This window comes from Geotrypetes seraphini, chromosome 3, assembly GCF_902459505.1.
Source record: "Geotrypetes seraphini chromosome 3, aGeoSer1.1, whole genome shotgun sequence".
In the NCBI taxonomy this organism is placed as follows: domain Eukaryota; kingdom Metazoa; phylum Chordata; class Amphibia; order Gymnophiona; family Dermophiidae; genus Geotrypetes; species Geotrypetes seraphini.
The window spans coordinates 365,623,157-365,637,374 of NC_047086.1; the positions used below are offsets into that span (position 1 = coordinate 365,623,157).

The 14,218-nt window shown below is 43.4% G+C and overlaps 1 protein-coding gene across 7 annotated transcripts in view; it reads left to right on the forward strand.

The window, feature by feature from the left end:
* Window positions 1–566: 566 nt before the first annotated feature.
* The window catches only part of BCL2L11 (BCL2 like 11), an 85,449-nt gene continuing 71,797 nt past the window's right edge, over window positions 567–14,218 (forward strand). For 2 of the 7 annotated variants that reach the window (XM_033939793.1, XM_033939794.1), the window contains exons 1-2: window positions 572–1,084; window positions 5,058–5,455. In XM_033939793.1, coding sequence (XP_033795684.1) covers window positions 885–1,084; window positions 5,058–5,455 — 598 coding nt within the window. In that variant the 5' untranslated portion in view covers window positions 572–884. Of the gene's footprint in view, window positions 1,085–1,462; window positions 1,481–3,428; window positions 3,526–5,057; window positions 5,456–14,218 lie in introns of those variants that run through there. The other 5 variants (XM_033939798.1, XM_033939795.1, XM_033939792.1 and 2 more) reach the window with 5 other exon arrangements.

Genomic DNA, 14,218 nt, shown 5'->3' on the forward strand with positions numbered 1-14,218 from the left:
AGGGTCCTGACGCTGCAGCTCTAACCACTGCAGAACACACTTCCCACCTGAATGATAAGTAAGTATTAAATATTTTGGGTTTAAGCATCCACAGCTCTGTCACCTACCTATACTTTCTGTTATAGTGCTTTTAGAAAAGATGATTCAGGGAGTAGCCACTTGGCATTTGGTTCTCTCACGTGTAGTTATTTCTTTTTCATGTTGCTTTCTAACTCGATGGAAGCCTAAAAAGAACAAGCGTCTCTCTGCTCATAACTATGAGGGGGTGGGTGCTGAAAAAGTTCTCAGCTCAACCAAGAAGAGAACGAGGTGCAAATGGTTCAATCAAAATCTGAAACAATGTAAACCCCCCCCCCCCCATATAATTTGGTTTCTGCAAATTGGCAAATTCAGCTACAGTGGCAAAATAAGGCTCAGAATTTGGGAAGTTGGTTGGTTGTGCTGAGAACTTTTCAGCACCCCTTCCTAGTAGATGTAAATGGATTTTTTTTTTAAATAAGAGGGGACAGAAACCACGTCTCTTTACACGTACAAAAAAGAGAGAGATAATATAGCACCATTAGACACATCCTGTTTTGCTCGCACTGATACGGGGAGGGGCCTGTTTGCACAGTAGGCGCGCCTATCTCCAGCTCGTCGAGATTCCGCTACAAACTTGCGCCTTCTCTGTCCCGCATCCAGCAGCAGCAACTGCTAAGCTCCACTTTCCTTCCCCTCGGCCTTTTACCTTGACATTTGCTAGGCGGGCCCACGTCAGCGGAGGGGAAGGGGGTTGGGCCGGTCGCTGATTGGTGGCAGCAGCCGGCTGGGCGTGGAGAAGCTCCGGTCCTGCTGTGCGCCGCTTCATTCCTCGGAGAAGACAACAGGTGGAAGTTACCTATGGCATGGTTGCTGTGGCCGCGAGGATTGTAGCGGGCCTGTTAGCAGTCGCAATCGCCACTTCCTCCTGCTTCCCGCGCCTTTTGTTAGCGCCTTCTCTCCGTGCTAATCTAGGCTCAGGACCGCGGCGAGCCGCGAAGAAGTTCTCGTTTGTCCCCTTCTCCATGTCTGGCTGTAGCTACTGCGTCGCCGCCGGGGACGGAAAAGTAAGTGGAACTGTACCTAGCCTAAAGCCGGCTCTAGTACTTGTTTGTTGCCTTTGGGGGTGGGGGGGAGGATGAGTAGAGATATGTAGGAAGGACGCCCTCCCACGTGAAGATTTAATTTTGAGTCACTGTCTTTGCTTTTTTACACTGCATAGGGAGTTGCTCGGGACAGTCCTTGGTGGAATCGACTGTAGTTCTGTAGTCGCGACATTAACGTATAGCGCGATGAGGACTTGCGCTGAAACAGCGAAGCTCGTGGCTTTTTTTTTTTTTTTTTTTTGTGCGACCCGGAAGGTGGGGGAGGAGGGGAGCCGGCAGTATAATGCCGGACTTTGAGCAGCGCTGGATTATTTTCGCCGCAGAACAGCCAACGGAGCGGAGAGCCAAGAGCAGCGGTAAGCAAGTACTTCCTGGGGGAAATCCTTTAAACAGCTTTTCCCCCTCTGTTCGATCGTCGTTAAAGCACACCGACTGCTTCCTGCGATTTAAGGACAAGACGGCATAAACTGAGGCGGAAGCAATAAGGAGAAGGGGGGGGGGAGACTGTGGCTGAAATCCAAGTACTGCAGCAATCGGTGGGACTCGGTTCTAGCTACGATACTCTTCCTATCGCTACTAGTTGAGAATGGAATTGCTATCGAATTGGTAGAGAATTGAGTTTTTGCATTTTCGTGAATGCCGGCTTTTTTCCGTATTTGCTTAAAATCAAGTTTCTTGCTTTCTGTGTACATGGGTTTGGTAGATCTGGGTCCTTTTTTTAAAAAAAGTTCTAAAGGCAGATGGAGGCAGTGACGCAGCCTGCATGCTTGAACCCTGGGTACACAGAAGAGTGCAGCATAGGCCGGCCAGGCCTGCCCTTCCCCACCTTGAGGTCATCCTCAAGCGACCCGAGCTGGCAACTAGGATATTCGCACTGGGCCCAGCGTTGCTGGTCGTGTACGAGATCGTGTTCTTTCTGTGCTTTGGGGGAAGGAAGGAAGGTCCGCGGGAGATTAGAAAATCAACGCGGTATATTTTTGTTGCTCTTGATACGTCACAACATACAACCAAGGCACAAGTAACATTTAATAGTGCACAGTTAGATTCGAGTTTTGTATTTCCGCGTGAAGGAGTTAATTTGCAGGAGATTTTTTTTAATTTTCGTGCTGCAGAAGTCCAAAATATCATTACTTCTACTGAAGACAGTAGTCCGCTAATTCACTGACTTCCTCCCCCCCCCTCCTCCTCCGTGTATCCGGCAGAACCCGCAACCCGTCGGAGCGCAAAGCTGAGCCCCTTGCTCGGCCCCTCTTGACAAGTGTCGTCTGCTAGTTGGCCCTGACCAGTGAACCGAGGCGCCCGCCTGTCTATGAACCTCCCGCGAGAGCAGTCGAGGCGAAGGAATGGAGGGGCTGGTAATTCGGCTGTCTCCCTGGGTGTCTAGGAGAGTGTTGCGCAGTGGTTAGCGCTACAGCCTAAGGAACCTGAGGTTTGGGGTTCAAACTCCGCGCTGCTCCTTGTCGCCATTGGCAAGTCTCCTAATTCTCCACAGCCCTCCAGGTACTTTAGATAGACTGTGAGCCCGCCGGAACAGATAGGGAACATGCTCGAGTCTCTGATTTGTGCAACACGTTGGGAGGACAGGCTAAAACATAGACTAAATGAAGGCTGTGACTGGGCTTATTTATAATAATGCTGGAAACCTGCCCCCAAGGGGTAGCGGATTTCGACGTTGTCGCAGGATTCCTGCTAATTCTCACTTACAAACTTCTTTTGATTTAGAAGGGACACTCATTTCCTGTAAAGCTGCTTTACATGTACATGGATAAGCTAGTGCGATAGCCCGTGTTATTCCAAATTAATGCAAGAAAACTGATAAAGAACCCAGTCACGAAGCTTCACCTTAACCATGCATTTCTTAATGAGAACGAGAGAAGCGGTGCTTGAGATCCACCACTTGGAACGAACTTAACTTTTTTTTTTTTTTTTTCCAAGTTATCGGGCGAATTATTTTTTAAAAATGCGGGTTTTGGCCACATGACAGGAGAATAAAGAAAAACCGCAGTACCCGGATCCAGTGGGTTTATTTATAAACAACAAATATTTACATATACACTGCTTACATTATTTACAAAAGCACAATAGCATCCAGAAATCATCTATCTGGGAGTGCTGGAGGGCGGCTGCTTCTCTCTCCTAGGGCAAGTGGAGCCGCGAAACGAGTTTGTAAACATTCGCCTCGCGCCGAGGAAGCTTGTTGAGGGGAGGGGGGGGGGGCGTCCTCTAGCTCTCCGGATTGGTTCAGTCGGGCAGGAGGCTGGCAATTAGTGACGTCAGCGGTCGACTACGGGCTCGCTCCGCCAGTGTGAATCGAGTCTGTGCAGCGCGCGCGGCAGATAGGTGTTTTGCCTGCACTCTTCACTTCGGGCTCTTTGTGCGGATAAATTTCGAGTTCTAAATAGTAAGTGTGTGTGCACGTTCTTTGCAACGGCGCTTCGTTGTTGGCGATGCACTTTGGGATTTATTGACACCTCTTCTCCCCCCCCCCCCCGTTCATGGACGCCACTGCTGGTTTTTGTGAGGAATTTAAGGTTTCCGAAACGTCTTAGGGAGACTGGCTCTTCTTGCATGATGGAGATTGAGAACAGGGTCTATCAAAAGTACCAAGTTCTCAGAACCTTGTCTTGCCTCATGAGCACGAGAGCGAGACTTTACAAAACGTTAGTCAGTCGCTGCAGTTTTCCCTCCGAGAAGTGTTGTTCTTGCACACGAGATACACTTAAACGCCTTAAGTCATTATAAACAACAACAAAAAAATTAAAAAAAAAGTCATTTTTTATAGATTAGTGGTTTAGAGGCACGAATTTTCGCTAGTTTTCTGAGGGGAAACTGCTTTTGTAGGCATATGTAAGGTGGACGTGTTGAGAGTGTACGCTTACTGCAGAAGTGTGTGAAGGCTGTTGGCGCTACCCGGGGGGAGGGGGCAGCTTTTCAGTGTACAAATTCTATTGTGACGCACTTACTACAACCGGCGGCTACTACCGCTGCCAACTTTTCCCAGACTTGCTGTGCTCAGCACTTTCGCGAGAACAATGGGGCTGGAACAGGGATCGGGGCCAAAGGCAGGCTCCAAGTCACTGTAGCCTTTTTTTTTTCTCTCTCTCTCTCTCTCTGTTCTAACATTTCATCACACTGCCAAGTCTTCTTAATGACTTAGGCTATTAGCATTCTGCTCAGATTTTTCTTGTATTTTCTCTTAGAGTTCAAGCCTAAATTGAATCAGAACCATTTTGCTGCTGTAGTGTTTTCATTTAAATTCAGCATTGAAACCAAACAGATCTAAGTACATGCGGGTAGTTAGCAACATCCATAGACATTTAGGATCAAGGGCATATTTGAATTCATAAGGTTGGTTAGAAAAATATTGACTAACCTTTTAAAAGAGAGATCTCTCTGTTCAGTTTATAAGAATGGTGGTTGAATAGCTTTAACATAGTAGATGACGGCAGATAAAGACCTGAATGATCCATCCAGTCTGCCCAACCTGATTCAATTTAAATTTATTTTTTTTTTATTTTTTCGTCTTTGCTATTTCTGGGCTATAGCTATAGCTTTGGGCAAGTATACTGAATGAAATGGAGAGAAAATAGTGCCCACCCAAACATTTGCTTATGCTTCATTTGACACTTGTCTATCTCCAGCCAAAGGTGCTGTGCACAGTTAAAAAAACAAAAACAAATAAACTACTTCGTTTTCTGGAAACTTTATTAAACAATAAGGACCGAACTACAATACTGCTCAGTTGTGCGCACACCTCCTTATTCTTGAAATTTGTAACATTTTAACACCAACATTGAGACATTCTTTAATGCATTACAGAAAAATCTACGTTGGCAGACCATAATTATAAAACTTGGCTAATAATTTCATATATTCTTTTTGAGACATTAAAATATCCTGAATCCTAATATTTACTTCATTTATATTCTGCAGAAAAAAAGACCAAATGGCAAAACAGCCCTCGGATCTGAACTGTGACCAAGAAGAAAGTGGTTCCTTGCGGTCTACTGAGAGGTCAGCACGATCTCGGTTTCTGAGACCGGGGGCCCTTACCTCATTACAAAGTCAGTATCCAGGTAATCAATCAGGAGAGGGGAGCAGTTCACCAAGCAGCCCTCAGGGACCATTTGTGCCACCCTCAAGCCCAAGCCCTTTCACCACCAGATCCCCACTTTTCATGTTTGTCAGAAGATCCTCGCTGCTTTCTGGATCCTCCAGTGGTTGTTTCTCTTTCGATATGGACAGAAGTCCTGCGCCTATGAGTTGTGACAAATCCACACAAACTCCAAGTCCCCCCTGTCAGGCATTGAACCACTTTTTAAGCTCAATGGGTAAGCAAAATCACAGTAACAAACTAATTGGTTCTATTATTTTCTTAAACCAGGTTCTGGAAACAATGTGAAAACAACTTGTTAAGAGTGTGTAGAACAGTAACAATAAAACAGCTCTTTGCATTGGTTTTGAGTGAAAACAACCTGACTTGAGAAATTATTTTATTTAGAAATTCTGTATTTCAGTAGTGTTGCATTTTATGCCAGGGAAATTTTTATTTTATGGTTCCCTTAGTCTTCGAGAAAGGGCTAGTCTCCAAGGAACCTTTTTTTCCCAGCATTTTCCACTTGTGTAGATGGAGAGATGGGATTTTTGATTTTGAGTACCTCTTGTTCCTATAGTCAGACTTTATCTATAGGAATACTTTCTAGCAAACATGAGGGCTATGAAACTCACTCACGTTTAATCTATCACAGGGGTTTCAAAGTCCCTCCTCAAGGGCTGCAATCCAGTCGGGTTTTCAGGATTTCTCCAATGAATATGCATGAGATCTATTTGCATGCGCTGCTTTCATTGTATGCTAATAAATCTCATGCATATTCATTGGGGAAATCCTAAAAACCCGACTGGATTGCGGCCCTCGAGGAGGGACTTTGACACTCCTGATCTATCAGCATCCAAGATCAGTGGTTCTCAATCTATTATGGCACTTGACAAGACCATGTTCATGTGTGTGATTCACTGATCACTAAAATCGGTGGCCGAACAACAACAAAAATCAATCCTAATAAAATTGATTTCTCTTGCATTAATTTTGAACTACAATCTTAACAATTTACTACTGTTTATAAATCTTTACTGAAGCTGGTGTTTTCTAAGAAAAGGTTTGCTTGCTTCCAGTGGCATAGCGAGGGTGAGAGGCGCCTGGGGTAGTGGTGCCCCTCCCCCTGCTGTGCGCATGCCCCTTCCCCTGTACCTCTTTAATTTTCCTGGTATGAGCAGCATCACCAACTTGCTGCCTGCATCAGCGTCGGCTCTCCTTCTGACATCACTTCCTAGGTGCTGGACCTGGAAGTGATGTCAGAGGGAGAGCTGACACACAAGCAACAACAGGTTGGAGTTGCTGCTTGCACCGGCGAAGAGCTAGAGGTATGCTGGGGGGGTGGACTGGTACTGGCGCCCCCACCAAGACGGTGTCTGGGGCGGACTACGCCCCCCCCCCCTCACTACTGCTTGCTTCAAAAATGAGATCTGGGACTAATGCCTGCATATGGTTTTTCGATATTGGGTTGAATGGTAGATACAAAGTCGCATTAAATTATCAACATAATTTTTTTTTAACCTGTTCTGCAGTTCATACAGGACTAAGCTAGGATGTGCCCTCCTTATAGCTCGCCATGCAAAAAAAGTTTAAGTTATGATATCTCGATGACAGCAACACAAAATCATCCAGTGCCAAATAAGCAAACATTCCAACCCATAATAGCATTAACTTTCAGAACAGAAATAGGAAAAATTGCATTACTCTTACTGGAGATGCTGAACTTGTTGCAGTGCTATAGATTAGCCCCCCCCCCCACTACATGCTAGCAGTCTCTCACCTCAAACCCCCCCCCCCAAAAAAAATAAAAAAAATCACATTCTCAAAATTGATTCTCCCCTTCCTCAAACACTTATCGCTGTGGTGTGTGCAATTTAATTTTCTAATTGGGGTGGTCCCCTGGTCTCCTTCCACGCTTTTGTTCTCCTAAATATTTTCCCCAAAGTTGTCGTTTGAATATTTTTCTTGTTTCTTCCCTTCATTCTCTACATCAGTCTGACATTGATCTTTCCTTTTTCATCCTTGCCTCTCTACTCATTCATTGCTAGATTTCACTTCTTTCTCTATCTCCACCCTCCAGTTCTGTCTCCCCTAACTTTTCATCTTTCACTTTTACAGCTCCCCATTTCTTTTTGTACATCTTTTCAAGCGTTATGTTCCCACCCCCCTTTGTAATATTTTGCGCGGTCCATGGAACTCTGTTTCTAACTTAAACCAACTTTCCCATACTCTCCTCTCTTGTTCCTTCACCTGCCAGCTCTTTTCACTCGTCTTTCCCCCTAGTCTCAAGCCCTTTTCTTGTCTTATCTCTTACTTAGCTTTACAAGCCTCTTTCACTTCTCTCTAGTTTGTTCTATATCTTCCATATCTTGAATTTCACTCACTCTCCGTCTTCATTTATTTTTTTAATGCTTTTGCTCAAATACCCCAGCATCGCAAATAACCCTACTCAGTTGCTTTGTCCTTACTGTGGCACAGTCCCTGAATTTCTGCGCACTGTCCCTACCTACTTCTACCATCTTCAAGTCTACATTCAATGAAACTCTGCAGACGTCTGCTTAGTCCCTCTTTTCCTTCATCCCCAGACCCTCCCCACCCAATTTCAAGTTTGAAAGCTTTTTTTTTTTTTTTAGAAGGGGTAGCACTTGTCAGCCCTGACATTCCCCCTTTTGTAGTGCTATCATTTCACTTGGTTCATGGCTTCTCACTCATACCCTTAGGTTCTCCACGTGCTCAGTAAGATTATGTATTCTCTCTTCCCATTTAGCATTCCCTCACCTAACCAGTCCCCCTTTAAAACGCTCTCTCCAGTCAATGATCAGAGTTGGACTGAGGAAACCCACCACCTGTTCTCTCCCTCCTGCCATATCATCTGCAGCCAGCAATTTCGGTGACAAGGAATGTGGAGGAGGGAGAAGACCAACACTGATTATGGCCACAGGATAGAGAATGAGTGGGATTTAGTATTTCCCACCCAGGCTGGTGGAAGCACAGGTCCATTCAAGATGCAGTGGTGTTACTGTTAACTGCTAAATTGGGGGAAGGGGGCGAGAGATGGATTTGACGATATTTCCAACCTTAGGCTGGGGGCAGCAATGATCATTTGAAGGTGTGGAAAAGTATTATGAGAGGTTATGGAAATTTCAGCTATCACTCTCTGCTTTGCCCTTACTTAGCTGTAGAGACAGACGTAATCCTATTTTGTTTTTGGTGAATGAAGTATTTTATAATAATAATTAATAATAATAATTTATTTTCTTATATACCGCCAAAGCCATGGTAGTTTGAAGCGGTTTACAACAAGAGGAGCTGGACAGTCGGCAATAAGTTACAAAATAGAATCAAGACATAGAAGACTTTTTTACACTTTGTTAAATTGTGGACCCTAAGGGGGAAATTCTATTATAGGTGCCTAACTTAATTAGTAAATGATTTCCATAATGAGCTTTAATATGCTCATAATTGAAAAAAATAAAATTTATTTGGGAGATAAATGCCTATTTTAGGCATAATTCTACAAATGATAGGCGATTCTTGCATGGTGCCTAGTTGCATCTTAACACCAAAGTAGGAGTATTTAGGGATGGAGAAAGATTTAGGTGCCTATAAAGTTGGCTTTTGGAATCCTGACCTACATTACAGGTGTCTAAGTTTTAAGCTAGGTGCGATTCTGTAATGGGTGCCTAAGTGTCAGTTATAGAATCTGGTCCTAAAAGTTTGCTCTACCAGATGTGAACAATATAAATACACAATGCCAGATTGTCATCTTTTATTGGTGAAGCATGGTCTTGATAATACGTGACAAGTAACTCAGGAGTCTTCCTGGTATCTTGAGCTTATGTGCAATTTACGTGTACCTGTGCTCCTGTTGAAGGGTTTGGTAAATGCCACAAGCTCATATTACAGAATGACATGAAAACCACCTTCCTCATAAGCAGTGGTTGTGGTTACAGCTGTGTGGTGTTTTTACTATAATATACCCTGAGGAAAGATTTTCTGGCAGTGCTTCAGTTTTGTAACATAATTAAACTTGTATGCTATTTATTTATATTTGAACCTTAAAAGCTAAGGACATGCAAATGAACTCATTTGCAGAATTAATAGCTAGTGGGTCATTCCATGTCAAGTGATCAGATTCTTGGAAAGTGCCCTGCATGACCATCACGGATTTTGATGAAACTTCATATGCAGAGTCCACCATGTCTCAAACGAACTTTGGTAAAGTTTTAGTTTCGCCTGTGGAATATTTGTGGAGATATAGCCATTTGTTTGACCCCATACCACAATGAAATACAGTACGACGATGACATTCTGACAACTTTGAGACACAATATCTCACGAGCTATGTTTCCAAAAAAACTGAAACTTAGCTACCCTGCACAACTTTTGGAGCTCTATTCAGTGCTACCAATAATAATTTTTGTCGAGCACTGAGTGAATGGCTGAATTACAGTAAACTTGGCCGAAAAAATTAGTGCTCCAAAAAGTCAAAGTTTGACATTATTTAGCTCCCACAATAATTGAGTAATAAATGCGAAATTTGGCGCATAATGTCTCAGTACAACGTTGTTTTCAAAAGTACAATTTCAACCTCCAAGCTCTTTCCATTAGTTTACAAATTAAGTGTAAAGTTGCTAATTTGTGTAAAAAGGCCAAAAATAGGGTATTTTCAGCCTTCTTTTACAGAAAAATACCTTTTAGAAACTCTTTCAAATCAGTCTCATTAGAAAGAGCATATTTCAAACCCCCTAGAAAAGTGGACTTCATTTTTCAACGCAGGTTAACAATGGCTGAAAAAGGGGGACAAAGTTGGGAGACGTTGCCACGGCAACAACCTCTATTTCAACATAGTTCTGTCATTTTTAAAGTTACAGTTTTGTATTGACGTAGTATTACTACTACTCTATTGCGTTGGTCCATGGCGACATTGTCACTACCAGTTCAAGAGTTTGAACTGGCAACCCCATCACCATAGGGGTCACGTCCGATAGCTGTGCAATACCAGCCACGGGTGGGCCACTTCGTCCAGGTTCCCAAGCCTCACATTTGGTTTCTTTGTCAAGGTTCCAAAGCCTTTTGTTGGTATCTTTCTGGTTCCAAAGCCAATGATTAGGGTGTCTTATCCTAGGTTCCCAAGCCTAAATTGGGTATCTTATATGGTTCCCAAGCCGAAGTGAAGTCCACTTTGTTGGCATCGATTCGTTGGTATCCATTTTAAACTGAATTAATAATAATGTGGATCTGAAAAAGAAAACAAGTTGTAATTTGTGATCTGCATGCAACAAAATTATCACCTCAATTTCTAGTTAGGAATAATCATTAATTAAGAACACTATAATTGTACCCAAAGCTTGAGTAAAAATAAACAGGGAAAAACAGTGTGAAAAGTGACATAATTGTAAGTTGAAACGTAGGCCGTTGCCATGGTGACATCTCCCAACTTTGTCCCCCTTTTTGTTAACCTGCGTTGAAAATGAAGCCCACTTTTCTAGGGGGTTTGAAATATGCTCTTTCTAATGAGACTGATTTGAAAGAGTTTCTGAAAGGTATTTTTCTGTAAAAGCAGGCTGAAAATACCCTATTTTTGGCCTTTTTACACAAATTAGCAACTTAATTTGTAAACTAATGGAAAGAGCTTGGAGGTTGAAATTGTACTTTTGAAAACAACGTTGTACTGAGACATTATGCGCCAAATTTCGCATTTATTACTCAATTATTGTGGGAGCTAAGTAATGTCAAACTTTGACTTTTTTTGGAGCACTAATTTTTTCGGCCAAGTTTACTGTAATTCAGCCATTCACTCAGTGCTCGATAAAAATTATTATTGGTAGCACTGAATAGAGCTCCAAAAGTTGTGCAGGGTAGCTAAGTTTCAGTTTTTTTGGAAACATAGCTCGTGAGATATTGTGTCTCAAAGTTGTCAGAATGTCATTGTGGTATGGGGTCAAACAAATGGCTATATCTCCACGAATATTCCACAGGCGAAACTAAAACTTTACCAAAGTTCGTTTGATACATGTGGGACTTTGTGCATAAAGTTTTATCAAAATCTGTGATGGTCATGCAGGGAGCCCTTGATCACTTGACATGGAATAACCCTAGTGTTACTATGTTATTGTATGCTAATGCTATTAATGCATGTTATTATCAACTAGATCACATTGTATAAATAATGCACAAACTCTGTACTACATTTTAAACTTTAGTGGTAGATAATTTTAGGGAGGACAAGGATTTAACTTTATTTTTGTGGATTGCTTTTCAAAATAACTTATCTTAAGTTTGTACCATAGTAAATGACAGCAGATAAACACCTGAAACAGCCCATTCAATCTGACTCGACAGTCATGCTCATTGTTAGTTCATGATTAAATTGTCTCTTTCAACTTTTCTCACCCCATAGTTGGTAGATGCAGGCAATCATTTTGAAGCCATCTGGTATATACTTAATAAATTGTCTCTTGGCATTTTTTGGACGTAGATCACAGAAATCTGCCCCAGCACTGTCCTTGGGTTCCAACTACTGGAGTTGCTGTCCATACCCATTCCAGGCTATCTGAGCCATCTTGTCATTTGGGGGACACAGATCATAAGTGTCTGGCACTGTCCTCATGTCCAAATTACTGGAGATCTGTCAAAAGCCCATCCTAAACCAAATTACCGCATACTGTGCAAGTCTGCCTGGAATCGGCTTTAGTTCTTCACAGCCAGCGTTGCCGCCTAAGCACCTCTAGGCACATAAAACATACAAGCAACCATTTTAAGTTTTTTGTTTTTATTGCCATTCATTGTCTAATTAGAGATCCTCTATGTTTGTCTCATTGAATTCCTTCATCACTTTTGTTTCCACACCACCTCCCTTGTCTTGTAAGTCTTTTGAATATAATTTTTGTGGTGTTTTTAGTAGTGGAGAATGTATGAGGATATGTTTGGTGTTTTTTTTTTTTATTTTTTTTTTCCCTTCTTATATTGGATACACATTCAGCCACATGTACTAAAGGGATTTTTAGTAATTATTATTCCCAAAGAGAAACTATTTCTGGCCCAGTGACAGCAGGAACACACAAAGGTTGCTTTGTGTCTAGCTGTACAGGACCCTTTTTGTAATGAGTCCTTAATCTTATGGGTCAGTTTTGGGGTTTTTTTTCTCCACTTTTAAAATTGGAACAAAATTAATCCCCACTTTTACTAAACCGCGATAGTGGTTATTATCTCAGGGAGCCATGCCGAATGCTCCACGCTGCCCCTATGAACGTCGGGATCAGTGCGGCGCATTCAACGCGGCTCCCTACACTAATAACCACTATTGCGGTTTAGTATAAAAGGGGGGGGGGGGTAAGTTTTATTTATGTGAAAGTGTTTAGTAGTCCTGAACTGTAGGGTTATGCATCTGAACTTGCAAATTGCTTGCAGAATGCTGTTGATCGTCTTTTGTCTCCTTCATAGGCAGCTGCTCCTGTCCCCTTTATTTTATTTTTTTTTTCTGCAAACTGCTTGCATACCTGATTTTTATCAGGAGCTTGAGTGTAGGCTGTTTGACTCCTTCCTGGCTCGGCTGGGATGTAATAGTGGGCTGACTGCATAGTCCCCTCCCCCCCCCTTTGTGGTGTAAGGTTTTCCTGGGTTGAGGCTGTCTGATAGTCCGAAGACCAAGTTCTTCCCGTGAACCTGTGAGGCAGAATAGTTCTTCTCCATTCGTCCCAGCTGCACTCCTAAGCTGAAAGAGGCAGGCACATGGCATAGTGAGTAAAGTCTGTCTTCAAAAGTGAATTTTGAAGGTTTATGCAACCAGAGCTAAGGTCCACACCTCTAAAACTCCTTTTCCTGCATTTTGTTGTACTTTAGGGGAGTCTTCATGGGCCATTTTTGGTGCGAGTTTTTGCTGGTGACAGCCATCTTGTATATTAAACTATCTCTTTTCTAAAGCCTCCATCTGCCTCAAAATCCTTCTATTTTACTTAAATTGAGAGGGATGGACCCCTCAGATCTTTCTACCCCTGTATCATGCCAAGTTTGCTCTGAATGACCAGTCAAGAAACATCCATGTCCCGTAGTAGTAGTATGCAGCGGAACACATGGGGGAGAGGCAGGAGCCTTGGTCTCAGCCTCCTCTGGGGATCTGCAGAAGGTGGAATCCCATGGAAAGAGATCGTTTCAGAGCCCTCCAAAGGTGCATTGGCTAAGAGCAGATGCGTGGTTGCTGTGGAGCCCAGGAAGTCATGCAGGAGTTCTACTGGGGACCTCAAGACCCCTCGTATAAGGCTTTACTCCTGACTTTGTAGCCTTATGTATAATACCTGTTTGAACTGCTGAGGATCCTCAGCGTCTGCGTTAAGTGCAACACAGGCGGTGATGCAGGGGATCTCCCCTTAGTATGCACCCCGACCAGACAAGGACACAGAACTGGACCAGGATGTTCAGTTTGACATAGGCTGAGAGGATGGACAGTCTGATTCCATGCCATTATTGTCTCAGGCTGCAATTTCTATGGCAGAGTCTGGTTCTCAGGGCAGGATTAACCATTAGGCCCAGTAGACACATGCCTAGGGGGCCCGATGAAGAAGGGTGTTTTAGTTTGTTTGTTTTTTTCAGACGGCGATGGCCCCCCCCAATTGGCAATGCAGCCCCCCCCATCAACAGACTGATTTGCAACGGACCTCCTCTCCCCCATCGACGGAAAGTAAGATGAACAAGGAATGCGGGTAAGAAAGGCAACACCAACTGTAATTTTCTAAGCGGTGCTATTTGCCCAAAGCTTCCCTCTGACGCAGCTTCCTGTTTCCGCTGGGGTGCATCAGAATGGGGAAGGGGGCCCAGTGTACTTGTGTGTCTAGGGGCCCTCAAAGAATTAATCCTGCCCTGCTGGTTCTCTGTATGAGAACAGCGATCCAGAAGTGGTAGTGGCCCTAGACCAGGGGAAGACACCATGGTGCACCGGCTGTTTAAAGCCTCTGTGCTCTCGGGCATTATTTCTACCTCGCTGCAAGAATCGAAGTTGGAA